Genomic DNA, 19,953 nt, shown 5'->3' with positions numbered 1-19,953 from the left:
CCTGCATCAGTCATGCCAGGGGCACCTAGACTGATTTATTAAAGGGAAAGAAACCAGTGGCTTAATGCTTCATCTCAAACAATCTCCACACCAGTCAAATGGTTCACAGTTCACAGCTGCCTTCAGGGGAACTCTCCTCTCCCAGTCATGTGTAATCCCATCAGAATTAACAAAGAACAAATGTTACGGCCTTATGATGATTGCCTCAATCACAATAACAAAAGCCTCAATCAGGGTTAAGTAGCAGTAATGTATGTCTTTGTAACTGGCATCACCCGAAACAACATGCAGCGTTCGGTCATAGCCTACAGGCACAGAGTCCTGTTACACCTTGTTTTCTCTGCGCTGGTTTGAGCAAGTGAGGCGCCCTGAGGCACATCTCAAACAGGAAGGTCTGTGAGTGCAAATGTCAACTGAACGCTTTACAAAAATGTTAGCAAGCAGATTGAAAGAATATTTAGCCTAGTTTTTATATATAGGCTGTGTGATATTGTATTTCAGAGAGATGTTTATCGTGTCTACTCACCACCTACATCTTGTTGTACTGTTCTTATGTCATTTATTATATATTATATTACTGGCTCAGGAGTTAGAGCAGGTCAACCACCAACTAGAGCGTCGGTAGTTCAATCCCCAGCTTCTCCAGCTTGAATCCCGAAGTGACCTTTGGGCAAGATACTGAACCCCAAATTTCACCTGATGGCCATACAGAAAGTGTTTGAATTGTGTGGGATAGAAAAAAGTTGAATGGGTGAATGTGGCTTGTACTGTAAAGTGCTTTGAGTGGTTGATACAACAGGAAAAGAGCTATGTAAATACAAAGCATTTACCATTTAACATGAACCCACAGCAGTAAGTGTGAAGAGTTACTGCCAGTTGCTTGACGTGAATGTTCTATGGAATGTGCTTGCACTGGACAAACTAAACACATTTTTTATGACAACCGAAGGCTGCCACAGGTTCTCTTACATGTTTGGAGGGGGAGGTGAGGGGTATTCAGCTGCAACATGCAACTTCACCACAAGATGTCACAAACTTTTACACACTGAGCCTTTAACCAACCTCGACATGTTCTCATGCCACACTAGCATTACACTGATGTGAAAAAATAACCACATCTTCACCTGGTCTCAGTCACCGTCTGTCTCAGATAGAGATAATGATCTGCTCTCACTTTGACCTTTAACCTCAGTGGTCTCTACTCAGAGGCGGCTCCCGGGTCATCCCAGGTCTCCCGGACAATGTACAGCCTAATAGCGACCAGCGATCAACGCAGTAGAGCTGAATTGCTCTATATGCTCCGTTGATGTCCCTCCACAATACAGACTCTCTCTCACACACACACACACTCAGAGTCATTCAGGGTTGCTGATTTTGGTTTCCTGCATGAAACATGTGAAACTTCAGAGGCCTTTTGTCTATGATTACACCCCCGCCCCCCCCACACACACACACACACACTCCTGCTCAGTTGTTGTAATGACAGCAATTAATGGAGATCGGCTGTGTTGTTCTAATGAGACTTCCCTCAAGCCTCCAGACCATTTATGACAGGAAATGGTGGAGTTGTGCATTCTTTGTCTGACACATAAAAACACATTCATTGTTGTGTAAAACCTGCTTTGGTCTCATTGGATAGAGACGGCTATTAATGAACATTCTCGGGGCAAAAGCCACAGACAGTCTGGAAGGTTTCAATTACTGATGCATTAGAGGAACTGTAAAACGGTACAGTTGCATCTCATACTGCGTTTTATGCGTAACCTGTATTTCTGACTTTTTCCCGTGTGGTTCTGCATTATCTCCATCCTCCCCTCAGCTTTAAGAAATGTGCCGCCACAAACATTCACTGCTTTTGTTTGTTTCTCTGTATTTAATTTCTCTCTTCTTCTCGCTCACAGGTGCCCACCACCTCTTTCCCTCGTTTCATGCACCAATCCCAATCGACATGAGACACCACGAGGGGCGGTACCATTATGAGCCACACCCACTTCATGCTATGCATGGGTAAGTACCATTTCAATATTCGGATCCACAGAACTTTGTTTTATATTCTACTAGTGATCCCAAATTCTTCAAGTTCTAAAGATAGCAAACACATACAAATAGAACATTTTCACTGAATACGATGTAGCACAGCATCATGTAGCTCCATTACAAAGACATCTAGTGTAGAAGTTGCATGTTGCAGCTGAATACCCCTCACCTCCCCCTCCCCTCCCCCTCCCCTCCCACTGTGATAGCCTTCAGTTGTCATAAAACCTCAAAAGATGTTTAGTTTGTCCAGTCTGGGCTACTGTTTTTTACTAACCCTAACCCCCTAACCCTCCATAGAGAGGACCCGCCCCTGATGTAAATATAAAGTGTTTAAATCGAAAAACAACAATTCGTACAATTTAAATGAAACACACTAGTGAAAACATCACTAGAATTTTGTTATATTCAGTTTCTGCCAATAGATCCATTTCACCTAAATCTTACACACTGCACCTTTGAAACTAAGCAACACCATTTACGTTTTTATTTTTACTAGTTGTTTGTATAGCTTTTTCTCTCTGGGGACTTCTTTGTGTTTCACTGTCAGTTTGAGTATTCCAGTCTCAGCAAGAAAACCTAGTTCAAATACTTCAAAGCCAGATAAGATACACAGAGCGAGAAGGAGACGGAGATGAAGAGAGACAAGCCACGTTAGCACCAGTACAACAGACCGTTAACATTTCCTCCTCCAGATCCTCTCCTTACATTTAATGCTTCGGGACTTGGAGAGCTCTCTGCTGCCGGCATCACCCAAAACTGAGGAACTCTGCCAACAGCTCTGCTGAGAGGAAATGTAGTGAAAGATGTTAGAAGATACAGACACTGTTGGCAATTTTATTGTAAAAAAAACGAAACATTATTCCTGGCTATTGAAGTATAAAAAGTCAGATTTATACATTTTTCATTTGTAAAAAAACGACATTAAAAGTCATAACATACTTGTTTGCATAAATAGGTTGGTAGTGCTTGGTCTTGCAGCTTCTATTACAATGTGACCTAAAAAGACACACTAATTTGTTTTCTGTGGCATTACCATAAAAGTCTGGCCTTCTTAACATTACAGGCCTTCCTGTGCTTATCTGAAATATTCAAATCCAGGAAGGGAACCCTGCAGGAGTAAGATCAATAGAGGTTTCGTGAGAACTGCGCTGTTACATATAAATTCAGCAAGATCAGGTGATACACAGTGTAGGCAGAGCTATTCATCACCCGCAGAGCACGGAAAGGGGTGCGGGGTGGAGTGGGCTGCAGCGGTGGGCTGTGCACCCAGTTTGTTTTGATAAATGTGATGTGACTCTGACAGAGTGCTCCCACTAATTCATCAAGGCCTTGATCTTGCTGTCTTTTCCACAACCCGCACCAAATTCAACTAATTACTGTGCGTTGTTGCAGTGGAATGGAGCAGGGTGTCAGCGCAGGGGGCTTGGTGGCAGCTCTTAGTCCATAGCTGGTCACTGCACGTCAGGGTTCCACTTTTTGTTAGTAAGACTGTGTTAACTCCATATGTTAACACACAATATAATGGTGAGCGCTCCATCATCAGTGTTAGTGAAATATAAATAGGGCTGGCGGTCACTCTGTCATAGCTGCTTTATTTCCCACTGCGCTCCCTGGTTTACAGTGTAAGGAAACAAACTAATAGATTGTGTGTCTCAGTTTATATTCATCATAAAGTAGTTTTGAGTCTAAGAACAACCTTGGGTACTCGGGTCATTTTCATACAATCTTCTCATTTTCTCACCACTAGAGACCTTTTAATTAAACAGAAAACTAAAGGTTGGTTGCTGCTAGTTTGTGGAATTAGACAATATCTGAAGAGTAAAACATTTTAGGACTGGGCTATTAACCAAAAATGTATCGATAAAATAATCATTCATTAATTGTAATCAAGGTAAAGGTTTGAAATAATCGTGATATTGATCACCCAGCCTTAGTTTTAAAAATTTTAAAATGAAAATGTAAGCATTTTATTCTTTTCTTGGACAGACAATAAAGTGGGACTGTTACAGTACTAAGTAAGTACTTGTGTCGTAACTGATAAGATCGAATCAGGAAGCAAATGTGTGTGTCTTACCCCACAACCTTAGAGTTTCCTATGAGCCCACAAGTTGTGTGGCTATCAGGTGAGTATGTTGGGAAAGTGATACACTTAAAAGCTAATATGTAGCCTGAGAGAAAAGTGCTAATCCTGGCTTGCCTCTTGCCTCTTTTGCCACATGCCCAGTTGTCGAGAAAAGAAGGGTTTCATAAGCTGTCAGATAATATTGGAACAGTTAAGGATCCAGTGTGCTTGAAACTTGACAAGTTGTTTCATCATGTTTGAAACCAAAAGCTTTAGTTGTTGTTTTTCCTGGGGTTATATTCAGTCACTTTTAAGATAATCCAACAAGTACAACCTGAGACCCTTAAATCTTCCTCTATTTAAAAGCTGTGACACACACAGGTTTGTCAGAGAGTATTTTCCAGTGTAACCAAAGGTAGCAGTGTCGGAAGATCAAGCATTTTTCGCAAATGCATCTTTCAGCACATTTCCTAATGCTTGATCCAGGATTTAAAAGTAGCAGTTTTCCGGCTGTGGTCTCCCTGCTTTTCACGAACTTAGCATACCAGAGAAAAAAACATGCCATATCCGAACAGTCTCTGGAATGCATTAGGAAGAGCCTCTCATGAGATGACAGGAGAACTTAGACACACAGACAGCACTTATACACTGCTGCATATTGTGGAGTCGGGCATCCTCTGTGCGAAGCCACAAGCCAGGAAAGCCAGCCACCGTGCCAACGTGTTTGACCGGGTAATTAGTATCCAAAATCTAGCCTTCCGTTCCCAGAACCTCAACGACAAACGCAACGGATGAGAATAACAGATCCCCCGCTCATTCCACAGCCTGTATTTATGCTTTTTGGTAAGCAGTTGGGGGGCAAATTGCAGCACTGAAAAGTTGAAATATGCCCAAGGTTTTTGTGTGGCAGAGCTGTGGCCTACACCGCCCCAGTACACAAACAGATGTGGTCCCACTCGCCAGGCAGTCGGGCCTGTTCAAAGGCCGCAGCCCCACAGCACGGAATGTGTTGATTAAATACAGTTTACAGATCAGCCATTTGGGTTGATGTTGTTTTTTTCCTTTCATTGTTTTGGTTTGGTTAACATGGGTGGGGAGACAGGAGGAGGGTGGGAGGTTGGGGTGGTGAGGGGATGGGGCGAAATTTGCAGACTGGCTGCCAGTGGTTTTGACAGACATGTTGTTATCGTACTTTGTTGTTCGTTGGCTCTGGCCCCAGCTCATCGTCACGGCTAATGTTTGAATTTTAGACGCTCCACCGAAGAACGGCCAGGAATGTGCTGCTGAAAAGACAAGGGACCTATTAATCAACAAGACTGTGATGTTTCAAGTCAATAGCCTGAAATGTTCACGCTTTATTGCACGGCCTCAACATAATTTCCTTGCACTCAAAAAAAGACTAAATGGTATGTGACAGCAGTGGAGCTGAATAATGGATAATTACACTGTGTATAATCCCATCTCATTTAAGTATATTATCCCATCGTCTGACATAGTTCTACTGAGCCCCTCCCTTGTACACAGTCCTTGCTTCACAGAGACTACAGTATCAAGTTGTGTCTAAATCCTCAGCATCCTGATCAGGGCCCCAAAAACAACTACAGCAGGATCTTAGCATGTCCCCTGTGGGGCAGTGTGGTGATTTATCTTGATCGCCTTGGCTGCCCAGAAGTACAGAAGGGAGTGTGTCACATCATAATTCATCCCACCCTGAGCCAATAGGGAAAATGCCAGCGAGGCAAATACTAACTTCTTGGTCAGCTAGGAGGGCAGGGAGGCAGGGAGACATAAATGGAACTGGAAGTAGGAGTGTGGCTTTTTCGCCCTACCTTGAAAACAGGTTACTTGGGCAGAATCATGTAGCACTGACTTTTCAGAAGTCGTGATTTGTATTGAGACAAAAATATTTTATCTTTTAAGGCAGAGGGGTGTATTTGAAACAAACTAGTTCACTCCACACAGATGTCTAACGGCAGAAGTATTTATAGCTGTTTATGAGTGTAGTGAGTTTAAAAGCCTGCTGTCATGTGGGCCAAGATGTTGTAATCGTTCAAATGGAGATAACAATACGTAGAGTTAACGTCTCTTTTCACCTTTTAACCCTGCACATCTGGCTGGTCATTGAAATGTGCATGCTTGTCGGAATGCTGGTATTGGAAAATGGCTTACAATTTAGGGCGTAGCCTGCAAATTCTGATGTTACGAAAGATTTTGTTGAACCCCCAAATTAAATCACCCCAACAATCTCTTTACGTCAGTTTATGATGATAAGATGCTTAGGTTTGCAAATTTGTGTTTGAAAAGCAAAAATTACAAAGCTACCCGACATCACAGAAAGGCTTGGATACTTTGCAAGGGTAACTTCCTCCAAAAACTGTTTTTATCATGGTTGTGATAATGGTGTTGTAAACTTGGAAAATGTTCAACATTACATTTTTCTTCAACTCACTAATTATCAAAGGTGTAATCTGCCCCTGTGAGCAGTCCAATGTACGTGCACTGTGGTATGCACTTACTCATAGGCTTACTCATATTCTCAACAAGCTGCACCATGTCCAGATCACTTTTTCTCACAGAAGAGTTTTAACAATGGAACAACAGGGAGCATGTAATCACACAGTACAGAACACAGAGGCAAATAGCAATTACCTTGTTGAAAGCATGTCATCCACTGACTCACGTTGGCTGCTTAGCCTTCTTACTGCCTCCACTTCTCATCATCCCGAAACTTTTCCCCCCATTTCTTATGTTTCCAACAGGGTAGCCACCCATAGTGCTCAGGTATGATTTCTTGAAATGGCAGTTTCAGATTAAGAGACAGGATTCTCCCGGGGCTCTGAAGGCCGTGAAGAGATTCCTGTTCAACCTATATGACAGAACATACAGACTTCAAGTAACATCTTGTCAGAAAGAGGGAGGATCAACAAGGCCTCAATAATGCTAACAGTCAGACAGGACTATTATTTGCCGTCTCTCCCGACAGGCAACAGCAGTAAATTTCAGCTTACGATCAAGGCCTCATCTACACTTGTGGTCGTTTGAGTGATATACTGCAGTTTGAGCAGTGTGTGTCGACATGTTGGTTTGCTACCGGCCCAAAAACAAATAACTATTGTTGATGGATTTAGGTTTAAAGTAAAATATGCAAGATTGTTTGGGTAGGTGGAGCAAGGAGCAGGGGCGTGTTGCTGATACTGAACATCCATTCATTTCGTTTTCAAAGCAATTTTTGGATCGTATTTTCGATTAAGTTAGTAACTGTGAAACACACTGAGCGTGTAATGCAATAAAGTGCTGCTTAGATTTTCTCATCACAAAACATCAGTCATGTATGTATGACCGATGTAGCAAAAGCTGTATCCTGTGGTCCAATGTTGTCCCAAAGAATGCAATGAACCTCATCGAAGCACTGCCTTTTACACATAATCCCAATGTGTCTCAATCCTCTGCTTAAAATAGTCCTCAATAAATGCATTTCCTCTGTTTGAGTGATGTTTGCAGAAAAAAAATGTGGGCTGATTTATTTTGCTTTTACAATTTAAACTATGTTAGTGACTGTTTGATTTACGGTTCATTTCGCAACGATAAGCAACAGACAGGGTGAGGAAACTGGAAAGTAGATGGACTGACCCATCTGGGTCGCTCATTGCCTCATCCTTTAAAAAACTAAATTTTTATGGCTATACAAAATATTTGTACTGCACATTATTGAATTAATTGTAAATAAAATCTGGTACCCATTATTAATGGTGAGTTCATCCTAGATGAAGGTCATGATGAAACATGCCAAAAAGATTCCAGGCAGGTGTTTCTTATAATATTCTAACTAAATATGAAATTTATTAGATTAAATGGCATCCAAATTTTAGGATTTAGCTAAATGCTGGGAATCCCAGTGTGCAGCTTTGATTCACCCAGTGTGATAAGGAAGAGAGCCAGCACCAGTGCCAGTTTACCCAGGTAGTCCTTCAATGAAGCACCCAAGCACTAATCTAAGGAGGCACTGCCAAGCTCTCTGTATGCTGCTTAGAGGGGGACCAAGGGAAGCGTGTTTTTTTGTATGGAGCGTCTGTTTCTTCTCACTTCTCCCCTCCTGCCCAGAACAGAGGGCTCTTTATGGTTGTTTGTAGGGGAAGAGTGGGCCTTACGGCAGAAAATTGGCCCACAGACAAGGCCAGCAGTCTGCAGGCACTTACTGGAAATGGAGCGAGGGACGGTGCTCTGGGTTGGTTGGCTCAGGCTGAGCTGGGCAGGACTGAGCCGGTTGCAGGTTGGCGTCCGCTCACAGACAGCGAAAGAGAGTCTGAGAGAGGAAACTGAAGGGAGGATAGGATGCAGAGGTCCTGCCAAGCACGGACAACCTGGACCAGTCACACTCATATCTTCAGAGTCAAATGATTTCATCCCTAAAACAGTATCACCATTGGATGATGATGAGTATAGTAAAGGTTATGTACCTAAATAAATCCAAGCCCTTTCCTTCAGGCTTCCCTCTAAAGCCACGCATCCAAAAGACCACTGGAGGCTAACACCATGGCTAACTAAATTAACCCGAAAACAAAAACAAAAAATTATTTTGTTCATAACTGAAAGATATTTTTCCGGAATAATGCAACTGGTTTACTGTATTCTGCCAAAGATAACCTACTGGAATGCTGCCTGTAGAAGAATGGCCAAGTAGACAAAAAGCTGGGAGGCAAACGATTTCATCCGGGAGGAATACAATAATTGAATGAGCTTTTACAGCCCCACAGCCTCCACAGATGAGTTATTTTTTCTTTTTGTTGTCAGAGTATTTCAGTTATTCGTTGCTGTCAGAATGAAAAGTGGATTTCAAAAAATTCCTCTCAAATAGATTGCCTACCCTGAGATTAAGCTTCTCCTGAATGATGACAATCTATGTGTAATGTGGATTCCATTTCTTACACCCTTTTCTTTCACACACACACACACACACACACACACACACACACATGCTGAGTACCCAGCATGCAGTTGATGCTGCCAAGAATCAAAACCACACATATAAACACTCATTTGTTCACAGCGGCAGCTTAAACAGCGCTTACTCTCAGGGACTCGTAAAGATGGCTATTCTCATATTTTAATTACATTGCATTGTGTGCGAGTGTCACTGTGGTAATTTTTTCTACAAAGGACTTTCTCCCCATTTTGAAATAGATTGAAGTGAAGCAAACTTAATAGATAAGGTTACTAACTCAAAGTAACTAGTGTGCAATATTTCAACAGGGCTAGCATGAAGTCTCTTTCTCATTTTTAAAATGTAAAGGAAGTATAAATAAATGTTAAGGGAGGATCAAAACGGCCCACCACCATTTTATATTTTACATCATTTCAAACCAACATTTTGACAATTTGTTATCCTTGCTCATTGTGTGAGTCAGTCCTCCACCACAGGCGGGAGTAGAGTGACTCATTAGTCTGGTCATTATCAAGGTTTATTCCCCCAACCCTGCCTCCTCCGTTCTGTCTTTTGAAAGAATGACTGACAATTAATGTCTACAATACTTACATATGATCACAGAGAATAAAAGACGTGTTGTATGTCAAAGTAAACTTAAGTCTGCTTTGATGACTTGCCGCCATATCCAAGTAATCCAGCATCATTAAAGTTAGTCCTGGTAATCCCCCCATCGGCCCTCTCATCAAAGCCACACCCCGAAAAAACACATGAATGCACATAGCCTGACAACTGTGAGGAGACAACCTTTGTGCACCCTGCTCACTAACTTCTAAGTATCGTCCTCCGCTTCAGCAGTGTCTGTCTCTCTGGCTTGTGAACACCCTGGTCATGCACAGTTAGAGCTTGAGCACTGCGTTTTTGGCAGGCAGGTTGGTTAGTGTCATACAGGTACATTGGCCAATCAATTCAATCTGTCAAAAATAAATAACTGACTTTATTTATTAATGGCTATCAGGACTTGAAAAGGATTTCAATTAGTAAGATAAATAGTGTTTTAGAATAAACATACCATAGTTTGAGAAAATAACTTATATGCTCCATGTTAATCAGCTGTAGGCTGCTTAGTAGTATTTCCACCAACATCATAAATGTATCTCATAATGAAGTTTCAGGATCATTCTTTACTTTTCTTCACTGTTGTGGGTTTGATGCTATTTTCTGTGGGGTCAAGTTAACTTGACAGCCAGGTTCAAGCAGAGCACAGTTTCAACTAAAAGTCCACGTAAATTTGAAACCCCGCAAAAGTCTCAGTTGACAATTTATGAGCTACCGTTAAAACAGCAGTGTAACCACACTCTGTCATTCAGCCTTTTCATAATTTCTCCTTCTTCGTTGCCCTTGCGACGGGTGAATTTCGAGTGTCCTTACCAGACACTACAGGAACAACAGGCCGCTTATCACATCTAAAGCACACCAGGTCGACACTAGTGCCCCTTCAAAGAGCTGTGCCACTGCCAGTGACCAGCAGTCGTTTTTATCAAGACTTCAGGCCCTCTGGCCTTTTGAGAAATACAACACTCACCTGTCTGTGTTTTTGCAAGCAGAGCCGGTAATTACCTCCCAGAGATGACAAATTTATTGTATAGCCTGGAGTGACCAGGGGACGAGACTCTTTTTTGTTTCACTTACAGGGCCACAGGGCACTTAAAGTTTTGAGCATCAAGTTGCACCTTCTTATTATACATAATGTAATACCTGATGTGAGAGACCCTGTAGTTTTATCTGCTCAAACAGATAGAGAGTATGCTTTCTTATAGCCGTCGTCTGGACTTGTGTAGCTCTAGGGGTTATTAGAACAAGGTGAACAAAAGGAGGATAATTATGTATTAGACGTGGGACTGGGGAAGGGAAAGGGTGTAAGTGAATTGAGATTGCACACTTGAAGTGAAGGCTTGTCTACCAACAGATCAATGAAGATCACTCACAATAATAACTATACAAGTAATACATGTAATCAAATCAAGACAGGCTGTCTCCAAACCCCAAACACCACCCAGATTTTTTAAGTTTTTCCTCCATCTTGTGTTTTCAGCCCTCTACCCACTTCCTTGTATCATTCACCCAAATATGTCTGATTTTGACTCCTCTCTCCACAGACCTCCAGGACTGACGGGCAGTCCAGTCATCTCAGACATCTCCCTGATCCGTCTATCACCCCACGCAGCAGCCGGGACAGGTGAATCGCCGTTCAGCCCACCACATCCGTACATCAGCCCCCACATGGAGCACTACCTGCGCTCAGTACACGGTAGCCCCACCCTGTCCATGATCTCAGCTGCCCGAGGACTGAGCCCTGCTGAAGGTGAGATTTATATCACACACTGACGTTGTAGAATGTCTCAGATGTTACCAATGGCTTGATACCTACAAATTTGATGTTACTCATACAACAGCAAAGAGAAACTCGAATCCATCGGTCATTGACTAATGGACCCATCACTGCAGTCCAATTTAACTGAGAGACAGAAACAGTCCTGATGTTGTTTGCCATGATGCACATAAAAATACATTGTAGAGTGGTAATATAACAAATCTGTGTCCAAGTGTCACTTGAAATCACATGGAGTTTAATGTTAGCTTAAATGTTAGTGTTTGAGCCGTACATTTATTATACATTAAAATTACTCTGCCTGTCACAAACACTTTATAGAGTTAAACTGCAGCTGCAAATTCCTTATTTCCCCCCAAAATAGAAATGCATTTTCACATCCCAATAGGCTGTATTAATTCTCCCAATTTTTGACTCCACCAGACAGTGTCCTTGAGTTCCTGCCTCTTAAGCTATTAGCTGCTCCACAGCTGTAATACGTTACTATTTCCATTAATCCAAACTATAAAGGTTGTAGCAGGTCTTTGATCCTTGTTTAATACACATAGTGTTCAGTATATTCCCCCTCTGGTAATAACACATGAACTTGGCTGAAATATTGAATATATAATTAAGAACATTTTGGTTATGTTAATAACACATTTTTTCCTGAAGATTGTACAAATACTCACACCAGTACAAACATAAACTAACATTTACTGGACTTGCCTGTGGTGAACTGTGGAACAGACTATGAGAAGATACACACGTACTTCTCACATGCTACCTTCACTTATTTATATATGCAGAAGGGGCTTGACATGTGAATTACTAAAAATGTGCAGGCACACACATTCACATAACTTTCCAACACTTTCATGCATTTTCAAGATGGAAAAACTTTTATGATGTATGCAGGAATAAACGGTGGAAAATCTTCACAGTATTTTACATTTTGCAGCTGCTTTGGTCAGTTAACATTAAGCAGTGGAGATCAGAGCTGAGCAGGTTTTGGGTTTGCTGTTCAAGTCTGTCTGTTTGGCTAGAGCACTGTGCAAGCACACACACCCAAAGTACTAAGGCACAACTTTCATTTAGCATGTGCAGAATTCGCTGTACATTCGTATGTATGTTTGAGCAGGAGACAACAAAGGAAATTAGCACATACCAAACACGTGGAGTCCCTGGACTATTGAGTTCACACGATGATAGGCCCGTCCTCGCTGCTCCTGTGCAAACAGGTTGGGGGAAGAGTGGAGCCACTGGCCTGCACCAGGAACCAATAAATCACAGAGCGCCCGTTGCTGTCAAGTCATGGCTCCCAGCTTTTCAAGAGAAGCAATGAGGAAGAGATGCTGTCACTGATAAAGTGGCAGCGAAGCATGGCACCAAATGGAGGGCACTCTGCAGCTCTGCAGAACATAAATAAAGTCTGTGGAAAATGTGTAAACCTCTGATAGCGATACCTGGGTGCTCAGTATGTGATCTATTTGTTGTTTGTTCACCTGGATCTTTGCTCTGTTGACATACAGCATAATTAATTCAATTAAATTAGGGATTAACTAAAATGAAACATTCTTATAGCATCTCTGGAGCTCCAACTAGAATCAGAAGTTGTTGTTGCACAGGGTGGTAACACTTGTGTACACAGTCCATGTCTGACATCTCACATCAAAGCAGCATGCAATTTTATCTGAAGCATAGTACTAGTTACTTGTTAGTTGTTCAAACCCTTTGGTTCAGATAATCTCAACAACTAATGAGTAGATTAATTGTTGAACTGTCCAATTTTCCTCTAGTGCCACCATGAGATTGGCATTTGTAATTATTAGATGGATTACCATGAGACATTCATGTTTTCCTTAGATTAAATTGGAATTAACATGTAAATATTTAATTAGTCATTTTCTTTGGTTAATGAACCAATTACAAAAACATATATATATATATATATATATATATTAGAACCGTGGTAACTGTAAGCATGGTATTATAGGTAAACATAAAGTTATCATTGTCTCTGTTATGAGCATTGCTGAACTGCAAGCTATTTATTTAACACTATATGTATTAATTGCCATGAGTGAGTGTTGCATCAGGCACTGTTACTTTTTTGTTGGGTTTTCCTGGGAGCAGTTGGAGAGCTGCTTCCATTAATCCCTCTGTGTTCATCAGGGAGGTCACACTCATGCACAACAAAAGACACTGACACAAAATGCTACTCTGCGGTGGCGGTAACTTGACCTGGCAGCCATGGAGAAACCATGGTGCATGCCTGGGTCGCTGCTGCTGCAGCACAAACCCGCTGCCTGTGCACCGTTACCACAGCCATGGCCTAATAGGTTCTGATAGATCCAGGGTTTTGGTTTAAATGTGAGCTTATGTGTATGAGTCTGTGTGGGCAGAGGGTGGGAGAGACTGTGGTTTTGCTTCCCCAGTATCCATCTTGGCCCAACCAACCCCCCACTCCCATGCATGTTAAACCACCATCAGCCCACACCCCTGTCCCCTCCACTCACCCATACCCACTGGGGGAAGAAGGGGGAGAGAGCAGGAAATGGGGGGAAAGGGGGACAGGGTGCAGTAAGAAGTAGGAAAGAGGGAAACCAATCCATCTCTCACTCTTATAGTTTCTGACACTTTTAAATGTGGCTTCACTGGGAGCAGGTGTTAACACATTTTACATCAATGTTACCTTTACACACATAGCATGTAAGGCTTCCTCAGCATTATGCGTGTGCGCACCTGCACTTTGCGAAAGATTTCAGCCTGTCAAAAAATGTATACACACCAAAGAAGTGCAGGAATGTGGTATTTCTTCCCTCCGTAGCTGCCTCTGCCCTGCTCCTTCGCTCCCTCTGCTTCCTTTACTCCCCAGAGATATTTTCCCACAACCCAGAGAGCCTCAAAGACATCAGACATTTTTATCACGAGCCTCGTGCCCTGGGGCATGCAAGCAAGCACAAATCTTCAAATCTGTAAAAGCAGGGCACTCCTCTCCTCTGTTAAGTCTTACTGTAACTGTTCTGGTCTTCTCTTCGTTGTTATCAATCTGTCAAGGAGCAAATGATGTCTGTGAATATATGACTTCTGCAGAGGAAAATAAAATTAAAATATATCTTTCGCTGCCTCTGTCAAAATGTGTTTTGCATCACTTCAGGGAAGGGGGTGGGGTGTTTATAGAATCACCTGATTGGTTTGGAGTTTATTTCAAGAAGAAAAAGTTAACCTGTTCTCCCTTGTCTCCTCTTTTCTGCACCAGTGACCCACGAACACTTGAAGGAGCGTGCTCTGTTTAGTCTCCCCCCTCCTCCACCGGGGGCCAACCCCACCGAGTACTACCACCTGATGGCCAGTGCCAGTCAGCGAAGCCCGTACGGCGACCTGCTGATGCAGAGTGGTGCTGCAGCAGCCGCCGCAGCTGCAGCAGCAGCAGCCGCTGCCGCTACTCATCTGCCCGATTACATCAGCCCCATGGATGGTAAGGAGAAGTTTCTAGCATAACTGCTCATTAGAATTACAATATCTATGCAGTAGCCCAGGAGCTTATTAGACTCTAGGGATGGATTTTGATGACTCTATCAAATCTGAATCCTGTATCCATTCTTATTTTATCTGACTCCTGTAAACTTGAATTCTGTTTGGGTTTCACTGGGAGATCCCAACTCCTGAAACAAGAAACGATCAGTATGATTTTCTAATAAACTGTCTTTGGATGGAGAGTTGTAGTCTAGCCTTTGAGCAAGTCAATGGGTTTAATGTTAAATAGTTAGAGCTGATATGTTTTTCTTATACTCATGTTTGTCATTTTAAGTGGAGCTGTTAAAAGTGAGAAGCCTGCTCTACCTGAGGGATGATTTGTGCATCGCTCTTTGCAAATAAAAAAGAGAGGGGGGTTCAAGACATTTGTTAGCCTAAGATTAGCCAACGCATATATTTTAAAACCCATAAAAATTTGAAATACCAATATAATATGTCTGTAATACATTTTAAAGTCAAAAGCATTAGCAGACTTCCATCTCAGCAACACTGGAGCACATGTGTTAGTCAGGCAGAAGAGTAGCAGCCAAGTTTAACAGCTACTGTATCTTTCCCTTTGTTCTCAGCACCAGGCATGTTGATACCATCGTCTTATTCTTCTTCTTGAGGCTTTTCCGTGATAGAGTTTCCCACATCAAAGCTAGTAGAGCATTTTGGAATTAAATGTACTGCGGGGGCCACAGCTTGTCGAGGGTTTGGGGTGCATAAACACTAAAAGTCCTGAGGCAGGAGCTTGTAAAAACACATTACCTTAGACTCCCTCATGTCAGTGGAGTTTGCACTCTTATTATGAGCAACATCCTACAAAACAAATTTCCGAGTAACCGTAAAAGGGGCAACATGGAGAGAATTTGGCAGCATGAGGCACAGGAGCGTAACCCTGGGAACTTTGTCTCTGCTCGGTTCCTGTGTCAGGCTGTTAAGGCAGGGATTAATCTCATGGGCAGCATGAACTGTCCACTTAATGTCAGGGATGAAGCAGTTCAACATTGACCCACACACACACCCACACAGGAGCACACAAAAGCTTTAACACCCAAGCAAATAGGCAGGCAAATGCTCAGGGAATGTGTATATGTTTGCACACAGACACACACAGACTAGCTTGTTCTTGATTGCCAGTTAGAACCTCGGCCCTCTATCAAAATGACGGTCAGGCACCGGAATGGATTTGATTTCAGCAGCTGAATGCATCCAAGAAACCTTCAGCCCTTATGAATGGGGAGTAGTGAGTGCACAGAGTGGAAAACTGTCCGTGAAAGTCCACCATTTCGATGCCTGATAATCAAATACTCCCCTTGGCACTGACGCCTGCATCGCTGCAGGAGCCCTCGCTCTTTCTTTCATCGTATCCCACCACCCACCCAGAGAAAAAACGTCCCCACTGCTTTCACCGCCACAGAGTCACGCTCTCCAAAGCAGCTGCACGACACCAATGCAAGCATCCTCGTGTGCAGGTAGGAAAACAGAACTGAGAGAGAAAAAAACAGAATCAGATACGGGATCGCTGTGCAATTAATCTTTTGACATAGCTCAATCACTTAGTTAAACACAGAGGTGCTGAAAACTGAAGGATGAGGAAGGATTAGGGGCCACGCAGAAACTGTAGACCACCTCATTCAGCTGCCTCCCCCTCCTCCCCCCTTCTACCTCCAGCCACCTCAGTGACCGCCGCTGTGCTGCCTTGCCCACACTTGTTTGGGGAAGTTGTTTGCTCACAAAATCCCACAACCCCCACCTCCCTCAGTCCCACCGCCTGCTCTAACGCAGGGTACGCACTTGCTGCCACCGTCCCAGCAGCTTTTATTTAGTGTTCTACGGTGCTACCAGTGATGTGGTCAGCTTTGGGCCACTCTGCCAGTCTGCAGGCTCTTCCACTGCAGCCTCCACACACAGGGCCCATATTTACCAAGGCATCCAACTAATGGTCATTGCGGGCAGCCTTGGCCAGAATCAAAGACCTTATTTACTGCCAGAGTGTGAGAGGAGGGGTAGTAGCAGAGGTGGCAAATATGCGCTTTATCCCTTAATGTTAGTTTTGGATGGCAGTGCAGATAAAACCCATAATAAAAATCAGTGTATGCATCAGTATTCAGCAGACCCACCGCAAGAACTGGGAGCCCTCAGTGAACCCATAGTATGACTTCTCACCCACGCAAGGTTGAACCGCGTAACACTGAGCACTGCTGTGAGAAGTGTGCTGGTGGAAAAGTTGTGGACACAAGCGTCAATAAAGTTTACCTGACATGGCTGCAGGTCTTACTGGTCCACTTGGGAAGTTTTAGGATTTGCTGTGGGGCACACCTCAAGCCAGACATTAAAACACGAGAATTTATCTCCAGTACATGAGGAAGACAAGATTTTGCAATGCTCCTGTCATGTAGTTTTAAGTGCCACAGCTACAGATCACGATGACTGATCTGATTAGATGACTTCCTCAGTTAAAACCATAAACCTTATAGAACCGGACTGCCTGGACAAAATGGTGTTATCAGCACTCATACAGGACTTTTTTGAAATGCACAGCAACACCTGTAAGTGACAAGGATACAGAAGGTTCTTTCCCACTGGTAAAAAACCCACTAACATCTGTTTTTTGGGGAATGGAATCAATTGACATTCAGTGTGTAGAGGACAGGGCTTTGACAGCAGTGATATAAACATGACATCCGATTGAACCCGGGCGCAATTTCCAGATGCTGCCACTGAACCTTTTCTGTGTGATGTTATGACACTTTCAGGCATTAGCAGGTAAATAGCCATGAAATTGTGTGTACTCATTGTTTTTTACATGTTGGGAACAACATTGTGCAAGATGCAATGCTGACAAGACAGCGAGTTGACAGAGCTCCGGTGCATTAATGACTTCAAACATCTACACATACTTTTTTAGCTGGTTTACCCACGTTTAAAAAAACTGTGTATACCATCTAATTTTGGTGTAAGAGGAGCAGATATACAAAATACATTTTCATCCAAGGACACGTCCTCCACACACTACAGTGAACAGGACAAGCTGTTGTGGTGGTGTATACTCCTAGAGCCCCATGTGTGATGGATCATCCAACTGGCAAGGTGATGTAATCAAATCCGACCCTAGAATCTGTCTTCTATCGTCGCAGCGTATAAAGCTCTGACCAAAGACAGTTAGATTGGATGACAACAACTCGACTCTATTAGATGTGGTCTCAAAGTGGCTTTTTATTGATAGTTTCTAGCATCAAACCCTGGAATAAAGGGGATAATTGTTGTAATGAATATATAAATCAGCTAATGGCTGAAATTTCAATTAAATAGTATTTTACACATATACATTTCCTGTATTTGTAGGTTTTATGTATTCCTTATCTATCAAAAGCTACATGAATGCATTGCGACTCCCCCATATTATTATCAGGAGTGAATCACATGCACGCAGATATTTTATCGTTATATATTATTTTGCTTATGTTAAACAGTAAGCTGAATCCATATGGAAGACAGCAAAACACCAACTTCATACCTAGAAATCACTTGAGTATGGTTCACCACCACTGCTGTGAGTGTGGAGTGACATTTCACATTGGGAGGCATTCAGAACCCTGTTTGCATATGAGTGAGCAGGTATGTAAGGGGTGGGTGGGCAGCGGGAAAATGTTGAAGCCCCCACGACAAAAGCGGCAGCCAAAGTAAATGTGTGCCATCCCGAGAAAGAAAGAGATTTTAGTGTTGATGCAGCAGAAGGAGAGAGGGAGATGGGTTTGTGTACCCATGTGGTGGTGAGGAGGGGGGGGGGGTTGGTCCCCTCAGACAGCATACACAAACACTTAACTGTATGTTGGTTCACGAGCACATGGGTGGAAGTATGTGCATAAACACACTGACAAGCACAACGGCGGCTTTGGGCCGGACTCTCCGGGCTCAAAGACGATTCAGTGCAAGCTCCCTGGCTAATAAAATTCACAGTGTTAGTATTAGTGAGATTTCGAAGGAAAAATAAATATTCTCGTGCTGGCCCGGAGGTGGGGGTGGGGGGGGCATTGAGGGCCGCATGGGGCCCTGCTGCCACAAACATAGGCTGTGTGGTGGTGAGGGTTGCCCAGCAGCTCCCGCTTCACCCCAGACAAGGTCACGGTTGACATGCCAAAGATTTTCCACTGAGGCTATCTGCTCAGGACCTATGACTTTTGCTGTGTGATGAACACAGGAATCTTGAAATGACTCAGGATGAACAGGAAAAACCACTCTAATTTTGACATAGACATTAGCAATATTGCTAACTTGAACTACCAAGACCTGGATTTTTCAACAGTGTTGTATTTTGTCTTGGTAAGGAGGTCTACTGTATTGTCCCCCTGGTGACACAAACCAGCAAAACCAACATTCATGGAAAGACCCCCCCCAAATATAATAAAAATAACAAAAAAAAGCAAGCAACATCATAACCCAATGAACAGATAAAACATTTTGCCAAGATAGACTGAACCTGTGAATTTGCTTCTGTTGAATTTTTTTTAATTTATTTATACTTAAATTTCATATCTCTTCAAACACTCATTATTTCATAATGGCAGAAAGGGAAGTGAAGGGCTTTTACCAATGCCCTGGAAGCTGAAGTCAGTAAACAAAACCCTCATGTGCATCACTGACTGCGTGACAGATTGCATCATAACTGGCTGTCGTGTTTCACTGCAACATGGACACTGATAACACATCATTGGCATATGTTTACTAAGAGATGTACACTAAAGAAGTCCTCCTCTGACTTCTGTACTCACAAGGTCTGCATTACTGGAGCTGAGCCGAGCTGCTGGTGTTGTTTCTGTGTTTAATTGTACAGCAGACTGTTCATTGTTCTGTGGTTGGCTTAACTATTGTCTCTGTTAGTTCCACAAGCAGAGGCCACTGAATTATCAGACGAGTGGAACATGCAACTAGTTTGACTCATAAATGTGAATAAATCTCAATCTGAATTTTTAGGTTTCTAATTTTAGCTCTTTACCTCTAAAAAAATATAATTTTCAGTCAGACAGTCGCAGAGTC

General features: G+C 42.8%; 1 protein-coding gene across 2 annotated transcripts in view; it reads left to right on the top strand.

Annotated features, from left to right (window-relative positions):
* gli2a (GLI family zinc finger 2a) overlaps positions 1-19,953 on the top strand; it is a 75,969-nt gene that overhangs the window by 39,403 nt on the left and 16,613 nt on the right. For both annotated transcript variants that reach the window (XM_020099731.2, XM_020099732.2), the window contains exons 3-5: positions 1,902-2,007; positions 11,180-11,385; positions 14,654-14,872. In XM_020099731.2, the coding sequence (XP_019955290.2) occupies positions 1,902-2,007; positions 11,180-11,385; positions 14,654-14,872 (531 nt within the window). The remainder of the gene's footprint in view (positions 1-1,901; positions 2,008-11,179; positions 11,386-14,653; positions 14,873-19,953) is intronic.

This window comes from Paralichthys olivaceus, chromosome 10, assembly GCF_024713975.1.
Source record: "Paralichthys olivaceus isolate ysfri-2021 chromosome 10, ASM2471397v2, whole genome shotgun sequence".
NCBI classification, from domain to species: Eukaryota; Metazoa; Chordata; class Actinopteri; order Pleuronectiformes; family Paralichthyidae; genus Paralichthys; species Paralichthys olivaceus.
Note: the sequence above shows the minus strand (reverse complement) of the source record. Positions and strands in the feature narration are given on the sequence as shown.